This window comes from Arvicola amphibius, chromosome 1 (assembly GCF_903992535.2).
Source record: "Arvicola amphibius chromosome 1, mArvAmp1.2, whole genome shotgun sequence".
Lineage (NCBI taxonomy): Eukaryota > Metazoa > Chordata > Mammalia > Rodentia > Cricetidae > Arvicola > Arvicola amphibius.
Window position 1 is genome coordinate 18,598,421 of NC_052047.1, and position 22,321 is coordinate 18,620,741.

General features: G+C 38.8%; 1 protein-coding gene across 1 annotated transcript in view; it reads left to right on the forward strand.

Annotated features, from left to right (window-relative positions):
* Positions 1-8,865: 8,865 nt before the first annotated feature.
* Uba6 (ubiquitin like modifier activating enzyme 6) overlaps positions 8,866-22,321 on the forward strand; it is a 65,258-nt gene continuing 51,802 nt past the window's right edge. The window contains exons 1-4 of the mRNA XM_038334684.2: positions 8,866-8,993; positions 10,749-10,811; positions 18,785-18,879; positions 19,493-19,521. Of these exons, the coding sequence (XP_038190612.1) occupies positions 8,923-8,993; positions 10,749-10,811; positions 18,785-18,879; positions 19,493-19,521 (258 nt within the window). The 5' untranslated portion in view covers positions 8,866-8,922. The remainder of the gene's footprint in view (positions 8,994-10,748; positions 10,812-18,784; positions 18,880-19,492; positions 19,522-22,321) is intronic.

A 22,321-nucleotide genomic window follows, 5' to 3' on the forward strand; every position in this document is an offset into this window, starting at 1 on the left:
TGATTCAGTGGTTGAGAGCACTTATCACTTTTCTAGAAGACCTGGGTTAAGTTTCCAGCACCTACACAGTGGCTCACAAACATCTATAATTCTGGTTCCAAGGTATCTGATACACCAGAAACACATGTAGTATACACACATATAGACAGACAAAATACACACAAAAAATAAAACAATTTTTTAAAGTGGTTCTCAGAAATTATATTTCAATTGCAAACTTATGATAATTTCTCTTCTCTTATCCTATAAGCAATTTTTTTGAAAAAAAATTTAAATATGATCTTTAATTTGCCATAGTCTATATAGGCTGCTACATAAACCACTAAGCTATACTAACAAACAACCCAACATTCATTATCCACATTTTTTCAAGACTACAAAGGTCCCACAGACTTGGTATCTAGTACAAGGTTCTGAGAGGAGTGTCGCTTGCTATAGCCTTATAAGGCCTGAAGGATGACAGGAATCTCTAAACTTTCAGTTCTGGAAACTTCAATCTTCAAATTCCATCACAGTGAAGACTTGGTTTCAACATCTACATCTGGATGACATAAACTCTGCCTGCAGCATACATATCCCAATTCACAGTCTATGTAAATGAATAACTATTAAGATTTTAATAAACTTATTTCCTTCACAAAAGAATCACCTCTGGGCTTTTTAAATAATTAGCTTCCATAACATTCAAATTTTAGGACAACACCCTTGGGCAAAGATCTTGCTCAAAATTCAGAAGGCTCTGTGCTACTGTGCTGACTTAACCTCAGTAATTAATTTTTAGCCATGAAATTTGTGGTCCAGTCTCTGAGATGTAGGTATAATATACCAGAAGAACAGCAGACTAGAAAGAATACTGGGTTCTAGTGCTGGCTGTATGAATAAAGTAATATTAATTTATTTGAGCCATTTAATCTCTTTGAGTCATCCTTTGAAAATCAAAGAAATTGTTCACTGAGCATCTTTACTGTGCTATTTTTTAATACTTCACAAATAAGAAGAGAAATAAACTCAGATATGTTTTATAATTACAAAAACAATATGAATACTGATGATTAAACATAACTTACAATGTAAACAGTTTTAATTATAGAACTCACATATACACATGTTTCATGGAGGTGCACATCACAATACTCACTACAAAATTTGCCAGGATCAGATAATCCTAAATACAGATAATCCTAAATCCTAAATCCTGGTATCCTAGAATAGATTTTGAAGAGGCAGGGAAGGAAACTAGCAGGAAAGACTGGTATCCTACTTAAGTATATGGTTTTAATAGTATCGCATAAGTATTAGTTTTATGTTGTGAAAAACACAGTCAAATAATACAAAATGTTATCTTTTGTGAAAGTTATTTGAAGAGTTTAGATAAATTCTCTATACTATCTTTGTAAATTTTCTGTAACTCTGAAATTATTAAAAAAAACAAATGTTTTCAAGTAAAATTATTATGCTGCAACATTAGGCTACGGCCATGCATTCACATATGCATGCATGTACACAGACACAGAAGAAATGAAGAAGAGACAACCCACATCAAGGTAGAGAATAAATGAGTGAGGGCATTAGGATCATTGAGTCACAGTTTGTAATACTAAATAACAGGGACAGATAGCCTTTTCAGTTAGAAAAGTTTCCCTTAAATCCATGGAAAAAAGATCACCGTGGATTTAAGGAGATAATCTACTTCTCCTAATAGCAACAACAGATACAAATAAAGTTAGACATAAAATAGTAAAAACTATTTCTTCTAAGAAGATGTTTTAATGTATCACAGAATCCTCTGTCTTAGGTAGCTACTGACTTCACTTACAGAAAACCCTAATATCTAAAATCATAGATTACCAAACACATTACTGTTTTAGTTTTCCACATTAAGATGAATAGTCATTCATTGTTAGAAGATCCAAATCACTTTGTCAAAGAGAAATATCTTCTACCTCCAACAAATTGAAAAATCATAATCAAGAAATTTGTGAACTTTATCTCACATCTTTATTTTGTAGTATCCATGAAAACAGGTCCTGGGTCCCTGTTGTCTTACAGACCTAGTGTAGACCCTTTAACAAGAGCACGATTTTGAGGTTTGTTTCTTTGTTTTTCAGCCTATGAGAATGCTACTTCATTTTAATGTCTCCTGAACTTTATTGTTCCCTAAAGTCCTACAGCTACAGCAAATCCATCCTAATCCTTTGTGTGGAAGGATAACCGATGGTTCTGCTGGGAAATTCATTCCCTCTCGAAACGGACCACTGACACTGCCTCTTGCAACTCAGGTGCATCCAAGGATTCGTACTGAACTCAGGTTCCTGCCCTGCTCTAATGGTCCAGGGATAAGAACTTAGCAGACAAGTGAGCATCAAGTATAACAGCAGAATAAGGACAGAGAAACATAATATCATCACAGACCATGAAAACACTACAGAAAGAGGTACCTCAAACTCAGAAATGGCAGGATAGAACTTGAGAGAATCAATAGTCAACAATGAAGTAGAAGGAAAACAAAAGCTCATGCAATGGATTATGCTTTGTGTAGCACAAATGATTAAAAACCCAGAGACAGATATTGGGGTTCAAGTTGAAGATCAGGAAAACAAAGCAGCCAAGCCAGTAGAGAGCTCTTACCTTTACCAAGGCTTAGACAAACAAAGGGGTGATCCTGACCTAGCATGACTATAGACTGCCATGCTCTCTACCAAACCTCAGACTGCACCAAGACTGCATTGAATATATATTCCTCTCTAGTGCTGGGATTAAAGGTGTGCTATCCAAAGTGCTTAGATCAAATATATGATCGCTTTTAGACTGATTCATTCTCATGTAACCCAGTGTAACCTTGAGTCCTGGGACTAAAGGTGTGTGCCACCACTCCCTGGACTCTACTGATTTAGTTCTGCACTCTGATCTTCAGGAAAGCCTTATTTATTAAAACACAAATAAATTATCACTATAGATATGCTACCCAAAACTTAAGCCCATTCCCAAATAAAGATTTAATTTCTTTAGTTGTCAGGATATTCCCTAATAGTAATTTATGAAGGATTCATGAAGAAGATAGCTCATTAATAACTGATATCAAATGTTGATAACAGTGTGCATCATTTGACCATGAGAGTTGATTTTCTGGGTATGAAATAATTGGCTCATACATTCTTCCTTTAATATTCTAAAAATGCTATTCTACTTTTTAGTGGCATAAAACCTCACTGTCAAGATATCTGATGGTAATCTAATTTTTCCCAATGAATAATGCTACAGGCCACAACATTGTACAGTAATTGCTCATCCATCTTTTCACTAGAAACTTATCAGAGTTGGGGCCCTGATAAAGATTAAACCAAAAGGCAAGGCTTTGGGGCATTATTGCTTTGTGAATAAAGTGACTGTTTTTCCCTGTAAATTTTCACTGTAGCTGACTCCCCTTTTGTGCTACATGTGAAAAGTTTCCCACTGTCAGGGCTTCACTCCTCTCTCTTGGGCAAATGCAGAGTCTGCCTTCATGCAATTATTTTTATCAGCAGGCATTTTGTCAGTGTTTAATCTCCAGGAAAGAGCATTCCATTTAAGATATTCGCAGATATTCAAGGACATAGAATCACTACTTGTCCAAGCTGCTGCTCTGGTTTTACCTCACTTAAAAGATTCTAATTCTTGACATTTACCTTCTAATGTAGGAGGTCCTTCTGTCTATATATTGTATTTATTGATTAATGAATAAAGAAACTGTCTTGGCCTGCAATAGGGTAGAGTAGAGCTGGGGGGGGGGGGCAGGAAATTAAACTGAATACTGGGAGAAAGAAGGTGGAGTCAGAGAGACGCCAAGTAGCCCTGCCAGAGATAGACACTCTGGATGGAACTTTACTGGGTAAGCCACAGCCACATGGCAATACACAGATTAATGGAGATGGGCTAGTTTAGGATAAAAGACTTAGCCAGAAATATGCTTAAGTTATCTGACCAAACAGTATTGGAAATAAGATGATTTCTGTGTGATTATTTTGGGGTTGACCATCCGGGAACTAACCAGTGGCCTCCTACAACAACCCTCACCTCAGTTTACTGATGATTTTAGTTCAGGACCCAGAGAAAGACCCACAACACCCACAATCAGAACTGTTGATAACAGTATACCCTGGAAAGGATAATTCAGAGGCCTGGGTCTCCTCTTCGTCTCTACTGCTGAGAGCTATAGGTGCCTAATCTAGACCTATAGGCCAGTAGAAAATGTAGCATCTGGTGTATGTGCTATCTGATCAAGAGCCATAGCTTCTCCCTGACTGTTTACATAGATTGCTTAGTTACCCAATTTTATGCATGCTAGGACAGGAAGAAAGCAGCACATTGAAAACAAACACTTTAGCTCTTTTATCTAAAAATGTAGTATTGCACACTAACCATCCCCTCTAGAATGCCCTGATGATTTAATTCCTTTCTTAACTAACTTTCTCCATTAAGGAGTTCACTGGACGTGTACTAGCCACTCCCACCTTTGAGCTGACAGTCACAGAACTGTGTGTGGGTATATGTGGGTGGGTGTGTGTGGGTGGGTGGGTGTGTGTGTGAAAACTCTTATCTGATTTTTATGGCGCAAAAGAATTCCAGCCCTGGAACATGCTAGGGTTGGGAAATTGTTGGTTTTAAAGGTACTTATGACTGGGAACGTTTGTAACAGGTAGACCAAGGGAGAGCACGGAAGAATAAGGAATAAGGAGAAGAAGAATAAAGAGACATAGAAAGAACCCGTTGTGAGTACATTTCTTAACCCTCAGATTTCTAGCCTCCCTTTACTTATTGTGGTGTTTTTGAACCCTGAGAGGGGATTCTTAAGAGCTGGACTCTCAGGGAACCCATTAGAATAAACATTCCAAAACATTTTTTAAAAAAACTGAGATAAAAATCACCATTTTATCATGTTTTTGTAATGATTGATGCTGTCTTTTATCAAATGTAAGATGTCTGCTAGTGTGGTTTGGATCTTAAATACTCTTTGAGGTCAGTGTGTTAAAGACTTTCCCTAAAATCCATGGTGCTATTGGGGCATAGTAGAAGCTTTAAGAAGTTAAGTAACTTGGGTGTATGCTCTTAAAGGAAGTACTGAAGCCTTGAACGTTTCCTTCCTTTGTTTTCTAGCACTAATGATGTGTCAGTCATCCTCAGCCATGTGCTCTGACCATGATTTACAAGTTGCACAGTCCTAAAGCAAGGACATTTGATATGGGATTTCCCTCTGAATGCTGTGATTACCATTAATGAATAAAGAAACTGCTTTGGGCCAATGGCAGGATAGAGATAGGTGGAGAAAACTAAACTAAATGTTGGGAGAAAGAAGGGCAGAGTCAGAGAGACGCCATGGAGCTGCTGGAGACCGATGTTGCTCGAAACTTTAGCTGGTAAGCCACAGTCACGTGGCGATACACAGATTAATAGACATGGGTTAAACTAATATGTAAGAGTTAGCCAATAAGAAGCAAGAGCTAATGGGCCAAGCAGTGATTTAATTAATACAGTATCTGTGTGGTTATTTCAGGTCTATGCTAGCTGGGCAGCTGGGAACCAACAAGTACCTCCCTCCTCCAACAGACATTAACAGACACCTCAGAAGCTAAGAGCCATAACATGCCTGTATTCCTAACATCAGACACAGAAAGGCTGATAAAGATTCACATTTATATTCTATACCTATGGAAAATAATGATCTAATGCCAAATATATTAAAGAGTCATGAGTTTTAGCTATAATACAATTTTTTTCTATTATTGAACAACAAAGTTCTGTAAGCATACTAGCATTGTCTTACTTAGGGTTTTAATGATATGAAGAGACACCATGACCGTGGCAACTCTGATACAAGAAAACATTTAATTGGGACTGGTTTGTGATCTGGAGATTTAGTCTATTATCATCATGACAAGAAGGGTGGTACCATGCAGGCAGACATGGTGCTGGAGAGGGAGCTAAGAGCTCTATATCTTGATCCACAGGCAGCAGGAAGAGAGCCACACTAGACTTGTCTTAAGCACCTGAGACCTCAGTGCCTGCCTACTTCTTCCAACAAGGCCACACTTACTCCAACAAGCACTCTCCTTTTAATAGTGCCACCTCCTGTGGCCCTATGGGCACCATTTTTATCCAAGCCACCGTAAGCATAAAAGAATACAACTCTGTTAACTTATCCTGTGGGTCAGTTCGAGGCACAGCAAGGTAGACTGCGAGCAGAGACTTACACGCTGAAATCAAGGCAGACTGCAAGCAGGGACTTACACGGCTGAAATCAAGACACTGATTTCATTCTGTTCTAGGGCCAGTCATTTTCAAGCACGTGCAGATTGTTATCAATTTAATTACAGCCATAGGACAACATGCTCTTTAACTCCTTACTGCTGTATGCCAACTTGTTCTTTATTGTTGGCTGTTACCTGGGGGCCACACTCAAGTCCTTCCTGTCACATGATAACCTTTCCCCTTCAAAGCAAATGAAGAAGTCTCTCTTATGCTGAATCTCCTTCACGTGCTGTTTTTTTTTTCCTCTAGGAAAAGCCCAGTCTGTTTTAAGAAGAGAATATTTGCACACACCAGAAAGTAAGAAATATTTTAAAAAGAAGAAAATTAAAAGTTTCACTTGTTTTCCCCACGGTCAAAAGTTCTCTTTTGTTTATATCTTCACATAGTTGAAGTTATTTAGGCTTGGGATCAACTGTCATTTTTTCAAAAAGATAATCTAGGACAACTCTAGCTAAAATTGTCTTCTCCCCCAAAGCTTCTCAATCCCTGTGTCAGCTTTTACGTTCTTCTTTCTGAGCGTGATTTGCTAATTAATTTATGTTTTTCTCCTTCCCAGATTCTTCACTGTTGTGATGAAACACCATGACCAAATAGCAGCTTGAAGAAGAGGGTTTAGTTAGGTTACAACAGCGCTTCTCAACCTGAGGGTCTCAACCCCTTTAGGGGCCGAATATCAGACAGTAGCAAACTTACAGTTATAAAGTAGCAATGAAATAATTTTATGGTTGGTGGTCACCGCAACATGAAGAACTGTATCAAAGGGTTGCAGTATTAGGAACGCTAAGAACCACCAGCTTGACTTATAGGTTATAGTCCATTTCCAAGAAAGGCAACGTAGGAACTTCAAAACAGGAACTAAAGTAGAGTCCATAGAGGGATGCTGCTAACTGGTTTACTTCTTCTGACTTGCTCAGCTTTCTTGTACAGCCCTAGCCCACCAAAGGATGGTAGTGCCCACAGTTGATGGGCACTCTACGTATCTTTTCCTCTGATTGGTGTAGCAGGGGCTGTGCCTGTAATGATCAATCTTCCTGTTGCCAGTGGATCCAAGGCTTAGATGGTTGCTGCTTGTGGTGCAGTTAGGGCTATAGTTCCAGTCACCCCAGAAGTCACTCGGTGTTCCCGGAGGTCGTTCAATGCTCCCTGGCGTTACTTTGCAATCCTGGAGGTCGGTCAGGCCTGTTTCTATGGAGGTTGCTGTCTCAGCCTGTTTTCGTGGAGGTCCCCATCTTCGGCCAGGTCCTGCAGAGGTCTCCTACTTGAGTCTGCTCCCTAGGCAGTCACTCCCTTGTACCTGCTCCTGTGGAGGTCGCTGGCTCAGGCCTGCTTTCTTGGAGGGCATGGTCTCTGGCTAAGGCCTGTTCCCTCTGAGGTCACTCCCTTGTACCTGCTCCCTTTCCATCTGAGCCAAAATACTTACAAGCACACCATGAGATTGATGAAACCAGGAAACGCTATTTCTATGGCCTGATCATTATCTAGCCATTGGACCCTACTGTCTAATAGATATTCAATATTTAAGAAAATAAATGGGAGGGAAATGAAAACTAGCAGCATGTATATACATTTCCAAAAAAACTATAATAATAATAAAAGGACAGGAAATATTTCGTGCTAGAGAACTCTGAAAAAATAAGCCACAACCCAAATTTATTGAAATGTTAATGTAAAAAAGGTCAATTGGATTTAAAAAAAAAAACTTTTCTATAGATAAAATCAGGATGTAACATATAGTCAACACAGGCTTCGATGTTTGAGATGTTCAATTTTAGAAATAGCATAGGTGGACTCACAGGATAATGTAGGCTTGCCAAGACTATCACATATTCCAAATATACGACAATTTTGAACTAAAATCATACTTTACCGAGCATTGTATTACATCTATAGTCAAAGTAAATGCCAATTCTTTTTTAAAAATGGGCTGATGTTTCTTCAAATACATAGCTATTTAGAAAGATTCCTAATTATATTGTGTCCACACCATTGTTTTCTAAAAATGGCAAAATGAATCAACGAAATGAGGATTAGATGAGAAACCTTAGCTACTAGCGCTGGTAATCGTAGTTGTTGGCTATATGGCTATAACCAAATCATTAACTGGAAGTTCCGTTTTTTCCTCCCATAAAATGAAAGTGGAAAATTTTACAGCTCTGAAAAGAAACTGGATTACAGAAATCTACGTCTGACACGTACTAGATGAGCAAAACTATTTAAATGGAATGTTTAAGTGGCATCCCAGCTGGGATGTCTTGGGCTTTGGGAAAATGTTCTCCACTAGGTGCTGGAATACCCAAGGATCTGCAAAGGCGACTCCGTCACCCGGCGAGCCTTCAGGCCCTCCCGGCTTAGCTCCCACAGCCGGAGGTGACGTGGACTTCAGTGTTTGGGTTCCGCGTTTGTCCCTCAGCGCCCGCTCCTCCACTTAGCCACGCCCCTCACCTGCGAGGAAGCTCGCCCGGGGACCCCACCCCAACCGGAAGTCAGGTGTCCCCGGGGCTGCCGGGAACCACGGTCCTGGGCGCACTTCCCCAGCCCCGCCTCTGGTGACGTAGCCGCCCGCCCCTTGACCCTGGCGGTCCCGCCCCCTCGCTGCCTTCCCCGGCTGCTGCTGCTGCTGCGGAGTCTCGGAAGGCGATGAAGAGGTCGGAACCGTTGGCTGCTCTCCGCCGGGAAGAACCGTCCTGCTCCTCCTGGGGAGCTTGCAGGTCAGAGGCCTGGCCGGGGCGGGCTAGGCGGGAAGGAGCGGAGGAAGGCGAGCGCGGGCTCTCGTCCGGCGTCCGGGCGGCTCGGTGCGCGCGGAGGCCACGGGGCCGCGGGGAGCCCGGGGGAGCGAGCGGGCGAGCCAGCGAGCGGTGGGTGTGGCGGCGTGGGCGCGGGCCTCGCAGCTCGCCTTCGCTGGGGAGGTTGGCTTTTCCCGAGTCTTGCCGGTTCCCGGTGGGGTTGAGCATCCACCCCACAGGTCACTGCTCCTATCGGGCCTGGTCAGGAGTGGGTTGGGGCCCCTGCGGCTTGGCACCTTTAAGAGGCAACTGCAGCGCCACTGTACCCCATCCTGCAACCGTGACGACTTAGAAAACTGTTACGTCGGAGGGAACAACTTTGGATGAGTCAGTTGCAATTTTGGACACCCCGAAAACCCCTTGTTGACGACGGGGGTGCTGGGGCACGGGGAGGAGCCCAAGGCTTCCATGATTATTTCCAACTTAGGGTCTTTTTCTCTCCCAGCCTGCAAAATTATGGGGGTGGGGTCTTGGTATATTCTCAACATGTTTGGGTTATTTCTCTTTCAGTAATCTTAGAATTAATAAAGCCCCACTTGTATCCTGCCCCGTAGAAGAATACAGCATAAAAAGTATAGAGGTGACAAGTTTATTATTGTCAGTTAATGTAGGCCTAACGTTTTACATTGCATATTGAAAAGGAAGCTTCATGTACTGGATTTAAGTAATCGTATTGTCTGCCCAGGCGAATGCTGTTAAAATCGACTGGAGAAATATTATTAAATACAAATAACCACCCCTTAGTTGGAACATTTTTATTGTCTCATATATAATCATTATTTTATTATCATCATTATTATTGTTGTTAATTATTACTGGTTTTGTGGCCAGTTGCAAGCCTTCTAGTTAGCCAAGGATGGCTTAGAACCCCTGCTTTTCTTCCCTCCTCCGCTGGAGTTCTGAAATTAGAAGTATGTGCAATCAGGCATGGCTGTTTTTGAGCATATCCTTTATTTTTTTATTTTTAAGTTTTTGGTTTTTTTTTTTTTTTTTTTTCCTGACAGGGTTTCTCGGTGTCGCAATAGAGCTTGTCCTGGAACTCTCCCTGTAGACCAGGCTGGCCTCGAACTCACAGAGATTCCCCTGCCTCTGCCCCCAGTGCTGGGATTAAAGTTGTCTGTCACCACCAGGTGGCTGAATGTATTCTTGAACCGGTCAGTGAGACAGAACTTTTTGGAAAGTTAGTGCCAGACATAGCCATTCAGTGGCAGAGCAGGGCGCTCATATACTTGTCCTCATTTTTACTAAGAAATTTAATTCACCAAACTAATTTTGGCCAAAATAAGACAATAAGTGAAAGTGAAGCGAAGTAGAAACAAGATGATAGGAGACTGCAGGTGTGTGTGTGGGTGTGTGTACACTTTTAGTGCCAGAATAGTATGTTGTACGAGAATGCTGATTTTATTAGCTAGCTGATGTCTTAGAGTGCAGGTACTTTCTGGTTGCTCTAAGATCTCAACATTAAAACTACACAGACCAGCAATTATTGAAATTAACTTCAACACATTTTTAAAATCTAAGGTAACACATAATAAAATGTACATTTTATGTATAAGAACCTTTAGTAACTTGTGAATCTCGTCTCATGCATAAGTTAATTTCACGTTAATAGAGTATTAATATTCAAAAGCCATATATATATGATCTTTAAAAGTTTGGGTTTGTTTTTTCCCTCCCTAGTGCGAGTAAAAATTTACCTACCATGTCTACAGAATCTGTGGAAATCGATGATGGATTATACAGGTAAGAACCTTAGAGGCTGAAAAACCACTTTCTGATCGTTACCTCAGAATCACAGTCTGTCTGAACACTATGCCTGTGCAGCATTTTATATGGATAGCCTACAGGTTCCTCTCAAATAAAACTGGGATTTTGTGGAGTTTTTTCATGTTATATGTAGTATGAAAGTTTTAATCTTATGTAATTAAACTCCAGTTTATTTTGACTTAAATAATAGGACTAAGAAGAATTTTATTGTCCATTATGAACCTACGTGTCCTGAGTTTAGACAAGAGTCTCCTGATGTTCTTGATCGTGTGGGAGTTACTTCGGTTGTGTAGTCAAATTTTAGAGGATGATTATTTCAGTGTTTCCTCAAGAAAATATACTCCATAGGAAATGGAGAAATCCGTGCCTGAGTTACAGTCGGGATGGAGAGGGAATGGAATGAGGGTTGTTCTTTTAGCGAGCTATGGGGTGACAAGGAGAGTTCCACACAGTTAGATCCCTAGTTGGCGGTACTTTAGGGGGAAATGTAGAAATTCTTCGTCAGCGTTTTTAAAAATTGTTGCTGCCTTTTAAACCACTGCTGTCCCACTGCGCAACTCTAGGAGAGGTTAGGCTGCAAGAGCTACTACCGCCTGAGGGAATTCCGTCCCCTCAGGCACCAACTCTTGAGGCATGAAGGGAATTTAGCTAAATCTCTGTCCTGCTAAAGAACTCTAGATTCAAAGGTTAAAGTTGAAGTCTGCTCCTCTGAGAGGCTGAATAGCAAGTCACTCACTTCCTCTCTCTTCCATCTCTCCAGAAGCCCTCCTGCTTCTCCTCACCCCTCCCCCCCTTAAAAACCCTTCATCTGGCTCCTTCCTACCGCTTTCTGTTAGCTAGTTGCTGAAGCAGCCTCCTGACCACAGGTGAATTTGATTTAATTAAATGTATCTTTGCACATTAAATATTCCAGAGCCTAAACTAAAGTAACACACCTTAAAATAATAAACTACAGCAACTTTAGGAGATGGGGCCTAGGTAGACGAAGAGTAGATCACTTGAAGTGGCTTCTGAAGACCGTACTGGGCCATCAGCTCCAGTCTGTCTGCCTGTCTGTTGCTTGTTATGGTTTGTCCTCTGGTTTACCACACACTTCTGCCACCTGCATGAGACCAAGCAGCTATACATGAACTCTTTGAAGCTGTGAACCAAATAAGTCTGGTTTTTCTATCCAGTATTTTGTCACAGAAATTAGAAAAATAATTAGTATATAATTTCATTCCAGAAGTGATTCTAGAGAGATGGAATTTCCAGGAAGAATTTCCTTAATTGTGTTTGTGGTTGCTAATTGATTGATTTTAAAGTTGGTAAAGACTCCTGAAAGTACTGATATGACATGTGCTGTGACCTGTTTAAAGGAGTCTGTGAAGTAAATGCGCAGATACTCCTAACTCAGCATTTGTGAGAGTCAGAGAATTTAGTGACTGGCTTCCCCTGGAAAACTAAGGGATATAATGATGTTGAATTGTTGCTCCTGGCATCTTAGGGCCAAGGAAAGAAAAAGAATGAACTCAAGTTCCAGTCTCCCGGGGCTGGAGAAATGGTTGAGTAAAGGCACTTGTCACTGAGCCCCACAGCCTCCGTTTAATCCCCAGCACCCACATGATGGAAGGAGAGCACCCACTCTGCCAGAGTTGGCCTTGGACCTCTGCGCCCAGACTGTTAGACACATAACAGCAGTTCACGCATACACATACTGAAATATTTTTAGTAACAAAGTTGAGGGAAATTTGAATTCTAGAATAGATTTTTCATGTAAAAATCTATCCTCTTTATTGGGAAGATCCAGATTTGTCTACAAATATTTAAGAAACGTGTGTATGTGAGAGGAGCATACATCAGCGATGAGATCTGTCATGTCTCTACAATGCGGTCACTTGACTGGGAACTAAGCGCAGTGAGGCCTTAGAGTAGAAGAGGCGGAGTCCTGCAGGCTTCTCGTGACAGGGCAATGCTCAGAGCTGTGAGGATGAAGCCTAAGCACCAGTGAATGCCCCGGATTGATGGACATACCAGTATATAAAATGTCTCTTCAGGAAGGCTTAGTCAGTGTGCAGAACCGACGGGAGAGTCCATGTAGTTCCAGCCAGTAAGACAATAAGGATGGCTGTGGGACCACTATGACAAATCTGTGTGCAGCGGATGCTCGACAGAGAACTACAGGTTCTAATGTTGGCCCTGTTTGGTGTTGCTTTGTCCTTCCTTTCTCTATCTCTTTTCCCTGTCAGGGTAGAAATACTCTGTTCCTTGTCTTCTACGATACGTCACTCTGTTTTTTTTTTTGTTTTGTTTTGTTTTGTTTTTTTATTTTTTATTTTGCAGCTCACAGGTAAGAGTTTGCCTTTAGTCTCAGAATATGCGTGGATTCTGTTGTGATATTTGAACTCTTAGACTGTGGAGAGGGAGGAGGAGGCATAACGTTAAATGTCCACACCCACTCATGGAAGTGCTTGTTTCTCCGTTGGTAGCGCTGTTTGGGGAGTTTCCTCCTCCTACCATGGGTTCCGGGGATAGCTTGTGCCTAACACTTTACCTGCTGACCACCATTTCTGCAGCCCTGCTCTCTTAGTTTTACTTCAGTGAGTGTAACTGCCATTAGTTTTATACAATGTATGTTTAGGTGATGCCATTTCTCTAGTATAGTAGAAAATCAGACAGCAGTATGCTGCTTTTTCTCCTAGTGGAGGATTTGTGCTGTTATTGTATCACGTTTGGTTCTGTGTGTTATAAATTCACACTCTATCATTATTGTGACTTAAGATAACTTTAAAAATTTAAGGTTAAAGACATGTATTTATCCATACTTTTTATCATTTCTAATATTCTCCATGCTTTTTGGCAAATTCAGATTCTTTTACTGTTTCCTACCTGTGTAAGTAACTTTACATTTCTTGTATTAAGGTCTTTCAACAACTAAGTTTTTCAGGTTTTATATACTTAAAGAAGTCTTTATTTTACTTTTTATTCTGAGAAATACTTTTGGTGGGTATGGAATTTCGGGTCACTGTGTTCTGATGCTTTTATTTTACTTTCAATACTTTTAAAACTCCTGTGCTTCTGATTCGCTGGGAGAAAGATAGCTGGTGGGCACACTTACCTTTTGCCTTTCTGTCATGCCCTATTGTCTCTAGCTACTCTGGGGATTTTTCCTTCTTTCCTAGGTTTGTGATATACCATGGTGCGGTTAGCTTTCCTTATATTTCTTGTTTGGAAATTGTTCACTTGTGAGTTTAGTATTCCTGGGGGAAAAATGACCATTCATATTTTTATTCTCCCCTCCTTTCCACATTCTGTTTTAAAAATTCCCAATTTCGCATGTATTCAGCTAAAGAAGCACCACAACTTTCTCAGGCTGTATCTGTTTTCATGTTAGGGAGTTCTGATGCTGACCTTCAGGTCGTTAGTTCCATACAGACTGTTCTTATCGTAGGTTTATATTTCTATCCTCTGGAGGCTTTAGTTATATTCTCCTCCTCCTTGAGCGTGTGGGTCATATTTATATTGACAGAATATCTTTCTTCTTCAGCTGTAGCGTCTGTGTTATTCCTGAAGGGAAACCTGTTGTTATGTCTAGTTCATTATGGGTTGTATTGCCCTCCTTTTTTATACTGGTAACTTTTTTATGGATGTCTTTGTGGATTTTATGGTTTAGGATGATAATAATGTTAGATTCCTAAAATATTCTTTAGCTATATTTAGGAACACAGTTAAATTACTTAAGAACAGTATGTTTCTTTCCTGGCTTTTCAGCTTATGACCAAAGGAGTCTTCATTAAATTCAGAGCAAAATTTTCTTCACTGCTTATGTAATATTTTAATACTGTATCTAATGCCCTTTGTGTTGCGAGGTATTTTGTGCTTAAGCAAAACACAACTTTTGTGAGCTCTATTTTAGTATTAGTGTTTGCTCCCCTTTTTCCTGGAGGTGATTCTTCCATCTTTAGATTTTTACTTATGCATTTGGTAATCTGTACTCAATTTAAGTTAGAGAACCTTTTGCCAATTTCTGGTCCCTCTAGTTTAGAATCCTAACTTTCACTTATTTCATGAAATGGTTTTTAATATTTATGTATATATTTCCATGTGTGTATGCACTCATGCAAGGGCCTGTGTGTGCAGGTCACAGAACAAAGTGTTGGCGATTGTTAGGTCTCTTCTACCTTGTATGTCTCAGGGCTTGAACTTGGGTACAGGTGCCTTTACCTGCTGAACCATCCTCTGATCAAACTCTGAATTCTTAACCTTATAGTTCTTCAGTTTAGGAAGAACACAAGATTCCAGGTGCATTTCCCTCTCTCTGCTGCAACCTAGAAATTCTTCAGGTTACATCTAAAATAAGGCCATGAATGTGATGGTGCTCAGGACTATATAGTGAGAGCTACATAATGAGACCCTTTTTCAAAATTAAATAAATAAATAAATTGAGGCTTGCTTTGTTTTCTATCAAAGATTGATGTCTTAAGTTATTTGTTATTTAGTGTTTGGATTGTTGTTTTGTTTATATTTATTAGTTCCAGTTATTTAAAACAGGAGAGTAAATCTGATTCCCATTATTTACCATTGGCCCAGAGATGAGTCTCCAGTAACCAAGGCTGCCCATGAACTTAGATGGCTGAGTGAATTTTTGATCTGCTTCAGGCGCTGGATAGGCATGCGGCACCTGGCCCTGTTTACGTACTGAGGTTGACCCCAGAGTGTTGTGTGCTAGGCAGTCATGAGCTGCGCATCTGTACACTTTTCCTATCTTGTCGAACCTTTGAACCAATTCATTAGAATTCAATTTGAATGAATCTCACTTTGAAATCACTGCATTTCTAACTTAGATACAAATAATCTTCTGTATTGCTGATTTCCCATAGTTACTGCTACTTCTGTGTATTACCTTACACAATTATTTGATTATCTCACAGTGCATGTCATAGACATTTTGCTGAGTATTTTACATTTTTACCTTTTTACTATATGGCCCTTAATAGTACCCTTATGAATGCTATTATTTTCTCTACACAATGAAACTATTTAGTGCCTGAAATATTTTTGAAAGAATTAGATAGTTTTATTTTTTATATATTAGATATTTTTATGTATGGAGTGTTTTTACCTGCATGTGTATGCACCACACACAAGGCTGGAGCCTGTGGAGGTCAGAGGGGGGCGTCAGATTGCCTTGGACATGGGTCCCCAGAACCAAATTCAGCTCTGCAGTTAGAGTAACACGTGCTCTTAACCACTGAGGCATTTCTCCAGCCTCCTGGGATACTGTTTTTAATAAGCACTATGAACACATAGGGAAGATCATTGACGTGCACACAGAAGTAAATGTTTAGAATATTGAGAGAGACGGGAAGTGATTCTGCTCTAGGAACTACAGAATTGGAGATGTTAAGGGAAAAGATGCCGAACTGTAAATACAATCTGCAGATCTTCAAAGAGGGCTTGGATGAGTTCTCTGTGGCTTCAAGGAAGTACAGTTAGGGTCACTGTGTAAAGTGTGAGAACATCGTGCTCCTTTAGCAAAGATAGAGAGTTTAGAAACTTGACTTTCTCAAAGTAAACTACCTTGGTGATTTCTTTTACTGGTCATATTTGCTACTGTGTGGAATGCCTACTTAATAGTGTCACCAGTATAATAGATCACACAAAATGAAAATCATTGACCATTTACATTAATCAAGATGAATAAATCTCATAAATGTGGCCAGTGAGACGGCTCAGTTGTTGAGAGCACACAACTGCTCTTGGAGAAAGCTTGAAATCAGTTCCTAGCATCTGTACCAGGCAGCTCATGAACATCCTGTAACTCCAGTTCCCGGGTGTCTGATACACCCTTCTGACCCCTGTGGGCACCCCTACACACAGACCCCACATATACATATAAATAAATCATGTCTGTATCGGAGGGAAATGTGAAGGGGCCCCAACCCTAGACAAAGACCTATCTACAGGCAGCTAAGAGTGCCTAGAGCAGGCACTTACCCAGGAGGAACCCCCAGTTGGTTATCTAATACCAGTGGTCAGCCCTGAAAGTGTGCACATATGAGTAACAGCATGTGCAGGCTGAGCAGATTGTGTTCATGAGCTTAGGAATATATATTCATATGCAAGCGTGTGTGTGTGTGTGTACAACTAAAAAGATGTCAGATGCCATGAATTTGTGAGAGAGCAAAGTATGGGAAGAAACTGGTCTATAAGGAAGAGATTGGAAGGAAAAGATGATGTAACATTTTAGTTTCTTTTTTGGGTTTTGGAGACAGGGTTTTTCTGTAGAGCTCTGGCTGTCTTGGAACTTTATTTTGTAGACCAGGCTGGCCTTGAACTCACAGAGATTCGTCTGCCACTATCTCCCAAGTACTGTTTAATTTCAAAAAATAAAAAAATTTAAAGTGGAAAAACCATAATCTCAGAGGAGAATCTCCTATGTAATTTCATTCAAAGAAACAAAACAAGACACACATTCAGAATGATGTAATTTACATAAAGTTGAAAACAGGCCAAATGTACTCTAATAGATACTTATTAAGGAGTAAATATATATATTTTTACTTCTAAAACTTAAGTTGGAAGTACTGATTGAAAAATACAATTTAAACTTTGGGCTGGGATACAGCTCAGTTAGTAGATTGCTCTCCTTCATTGAGGCCAGTCCCCAGCACTGACCCAAGTTAATAAGCTTACCTACCTGCAAGGAGTTCTGGTTTTATTCTGTTTGTTAGAGAACAAGGAAGGAAATGATAAAGACAACATTTCCAGGCTTTTGAAATACTAAAATATGCAAATTAGCATGCATTAAGTATGTCAGTGTTACAATTTCAGATGTAAATATAACCTAAGGGTTACTAAAGCTCTTTGTTTCTTCCACAAGACACTCTCATATCTGATTCTCTTAAGAATTTTTTGGAATTTGTATTATCTACAAGGACTGGTAGATTATTGTTTCCTTTAAGTTCAATAAACTGTTGCTGCTGACTTGCCAATAGAGCAGATCTTTTAATTTCTAGTACATGTATTTAAAAAAAAAAAAACAAAAACCTGGAACTGATCCTGCTTGTTTTTAGGATGCATAAATTAACAAGATCCTAAGTGTGTTTTCCCAGGTTGTCAATGCAAAATAATACTCAAGAATTGCCTGGCCAGTTCTCTCTCTCTCTCTTTCTTCCTTTCTTCCTTTGTGGTGTGTATGTGTGTTTAATTTGTATTGCCATGAATAAGTAGGCTTTATAACCTTATGGATGTATAAATCTTAATCGTCGAATTTACATCCTTCAGTTCCATCCTCCACAAGCCTTGTATTTAGTCCTTTTGTGACTTTAAGTTTTTTCTTCTTTTTTTTTTTTTAAATTAAACTTTTTTTTCATTTATTTTGCATACTGACCAGTTTCCCCTCAGTTTTTTTTTTTTTTTTGTTTTACATACCGACCACAGTTTCTCCTCCCGCCTCTCGTTCTGTTCCCTCCCCTACCTCCCTTCTACCTGCTCCCCCTCCATCCACTCCTCTTCTGTCTCCTTTCAGAAAAGGGCAGGCCTCTCATGGGAGTCAACAAAGCATGGTACATCAAGTTGAGATGGGACCAAGCTCTTAAGAGAACTGGATCTTCCCTCCAAGATCCTGTTTGTAGTCAGTTTTAAAACAAAGATAACAGAATCGGATGCCTGCAGTGACCACTGAAATGATGAAGTGAGCAGACAGGATGGAATGGAACAGTGGCAGGTCTGCCTCACAGGATTCCACAAAGAGCACAGTTCCTGCCCTGTTGGAATGTGGATTTTAGTGCAGACTACATTAATTTTTCAAAGTGTCTTATATAGTTAGGAGTTCAGTTGGTTTAAATGCTGCACAAATCATCTAAAAGAACTCTAGACAGACTCATGTGTCATAGCTGTTTGCAAAACTTTAAGGCAGATTTTAATTTGAGAAATATTTTGTTTTTCATTGTGTTTCACATATATAGTCGACAGAGGTATGTTCTTGGTGACACAGCAATGCAGAAGATGGCCAAGTCCCACGTCTTCTTAAGTGGTATGGGTGGTCTTGGAATAGAAATTGGTAAGCAATATTTTTCCTATAATATATTGTGATACTTTTGAATTGCATAAGATAAAGACTATAACTCTTATTTTCTTTAGAAGAAATTAGATTCAAAGTGTTGATCAGAATTTTTGACAAAATATTTTGTAGCACAGGTATAGTCTTCCACAGAAAAACAAAAACACCTCTCATGTAGTGATCTTAATAGCTTAGTAGCTATTAATTAAATGATCATTTGTTATATTTTGTCTAGACAAGGTCTCACTATTTAAACCTGGCTGTGTGGAGCTCACTGTATAGAACATACAGGCCTTAAATTCATGAAGAGCCATCTGTCTTTGCCTCCTTAGTGCTGGGATTAAAGGCATGTGCCACCATACCTGGCTAAACAATCATTCTTAATTAATTATGGTTGCATAGTATATTTATAAAAACCCTGAGAAGTGAATAGATATCTTTAAATGATGTGATGATGCAAAATGTGTCAATTCATTTTTTTACTCCTGAATTTTCTAATTTTCTTAATTAAGTAAAAAATTTATATTTAACTCAGAAATGTGATAACGCCTCATGAAGTTTTATTTTGTATGAATTTGCAATGCTAAGTTACTCCTTTTTTTTTCCTTTATAGCAAAGAATCTTGTTCTTGCAGGGATTAAAGTGAGTATCCACCTGCAGTATGAAAAGTGGTTTGTTATGAACTGTTTCATTTTTGCTGATTTGTACTGATAATGTTTTTTGTCTTATTGTTTCATTTTACATAACAGAATCATTAATGCTGTTATTTTTTAATTTTATTGAAAATTTAAACATAAAAAGTCACTTAACACATTATTAATTACCTGTCATACAGCTTGAGTCACTAACTCCACATACTTGTGTGTTTCATATATTTGCTTCTCATTCTCTACAGGCAGCAACTGTTGAATTCTTTAAGAACTTCAGATATTTTATCACTCTTAAATATTTTTGTGTATATCTTTAATATAGCTGTAGCTTAGTGCCATTTAACACCTTAAAATCTACTAATTTCTTATGACTTAAATTTGTTTTTTATTTCTCTAAAATCTTTAACTTCAGAATTTGACAGCATCATTTATTATGTCCAGTTGGCATGGGCAAAATTTTCAGCTTTTTCTTCTGTTAGGCTCTCTCACAAGGCAGCAAAAAGTATTCATAGGAGCTATAGTCATCCTGGGAGTGGTCCGTCAAAGAACGCTCACATTTGGTTATTGCCAGCTTTCTTTCTTTGTGGGCTGTAGGACTGCAGACCGTAGTTCCTTCCTGGCTATGGAGCAGAGGTCATTCCATTTCTACCATATTGCTGTCTCCGTAGTGCTGCTGACAGTATGACAGCTGGTGTCATGAGGGACTAAATGGGAGAGGGACTGCACTTAACACGACAAAGTATAATATTCTTTAGCTCTAAGTTCAGAAGTCCAGCCCATAATCAGGAGAAGGGATTACTCAACAGCCTAAATGTCACGAAGTCTGTGTTGCTGGCACTACCCTGAAAGCTAGCTAACATAAACATAAGATGCCCAGTTGAGAATTCAGCTTTGTTTCCTTGCAGTTTATTTTGTTCTAATCAGGAACCAAGAGAATCTGTACACTGCAACTTTCTTTCTTTTACTTTGTAGGTTTTCTTTCCCCATTGTTTTTCACATTAACTCTATTTATTGAAGAAAGTGGTCATTCTGTGACATAAATAGTGGCGTATGTCTAATTACAGCATTTTAAAAGCAAGAGGCTTGAAGACCAAGCCTCGTCCTAGTCTCCTGGAGAGTTCCAGGCCAGCCAGTGCCCCATGGCAAGACCTATCTCCTACAAAATAGAAATACTGAAAAAACTATTTATTACACATGATTACAGCTTGTATTTCCTTATAAACTGGTAGTCATATGCAGATTCAAATTGTATTTGTTTCCTTTGACAAGACATTTCATAGGAAATACTGTGTTCTGCCAGGAGGCAATATTCTGTTATTCTCTTTGTTATTGTTTTATCTATTATTCATCATTGTTTATATTCATTAAGAGTTAGCAGTTGTCATTCTTCCTCATTTATTAGCTATAATATTTAGAAAGCAAATTTTGTCTTTGTTGATTACTTGATCTCTCATGTAGACTGCATGTGAAAAGCAGAATAAATATTATACTTCATTTTCCTGTTTGCCACCTTCTAAAAGTCATCGTGACCCATCAGTCAGCTATGACTAATGAACTTTATCTATATCCATGACGAATTTGTATATTTAAATATACTGATGTTATGGCTTTATTCATTCTGTATTCTATTTTTATTAATACTAAATTGGTTCATCTTTCATTAATGGATCTTCTTTAAGTTTCTGAATTCTTTTTATATAACCCCCTTAGTCTTTGTGACTTTAAGTCTTGTTGAGGAATAGAGATAAAACAAATCATCAGGAAGCACTAAAGTGTATTCAAGTTTAGAATTATAAGTTACTGCAAAATTTCTAATTCACTGTAGGAATGATCGATTACTTCTTTCACTTTCTGTTTTGTATTTTCTCTTATGTAAGATTCATTGTTTTTAATAACAGGTCACTTATTTGTCCTATATTATATTTAACTTTTATGACAGTTTCAGAATAACAATTTCAATATCACTCAAAGATTATTGAAAATTAGTATTTTTTATCCTTTTCTAAAACCCTTTTCTTTTGACTGGTAGCTTTTTAAAAGAAATTCATATTCAATAGCTCCTCCAGTTAATGATGCAAACAACTCAAAAATAGTTTAGATTATTTTGGGTTAGATTCTCAGGTATCACTTCTTAAATTCAATATTACTACTATAGGGTATTTATTTAATTCAAAATCAAGCAAAAAATAAAAATATTTTCAAGTTAGCCTAGTTTTTCTTTATTATGTTCTCCCTTAGATCATTCTCTTTTAATCTTATACTCTTCATTGTATTTAATAATAAGCAAATACATGTATATAGGAATATCCTATTCAAGTTTATGTATCTCTCTTTTCCTGTGTCTCTTAAAGTGCCTTCCTTTTTATTACTTAACAGCATGTCCCTAAGATTACTCCAGTGATGTTTTTCATTGTTTTTTTATAGTTACTATAAAACTATAAAAACTATAAAACTATTTTTTATAGTTACATTGTGTGAGTATATCACATTATACCAATTTTCCCATGTTTATGTACATTTTGTTTCTAGTATTTTTAATGGTAATACATCTATTTAATAACCTGACTGTGTTTTTTATTTTCCCAAGAACGTCTTTGGGACAGTGTTGCAAGATTAGTAAAAACCCAGAGACAGATATTGGGGTTCAAGCTGGATATCAGAAAAGCAAAGCAGCCAAGCCACTAAGAGAGCTCTTGTCTCTATGAAATTTTGAGACTGAAAGAGCCGTCCTGCCTCCATGAATCCTCAGATGGAGACCCAGTGCTGTCCCTCATGCCTTGTATTCATTCCTC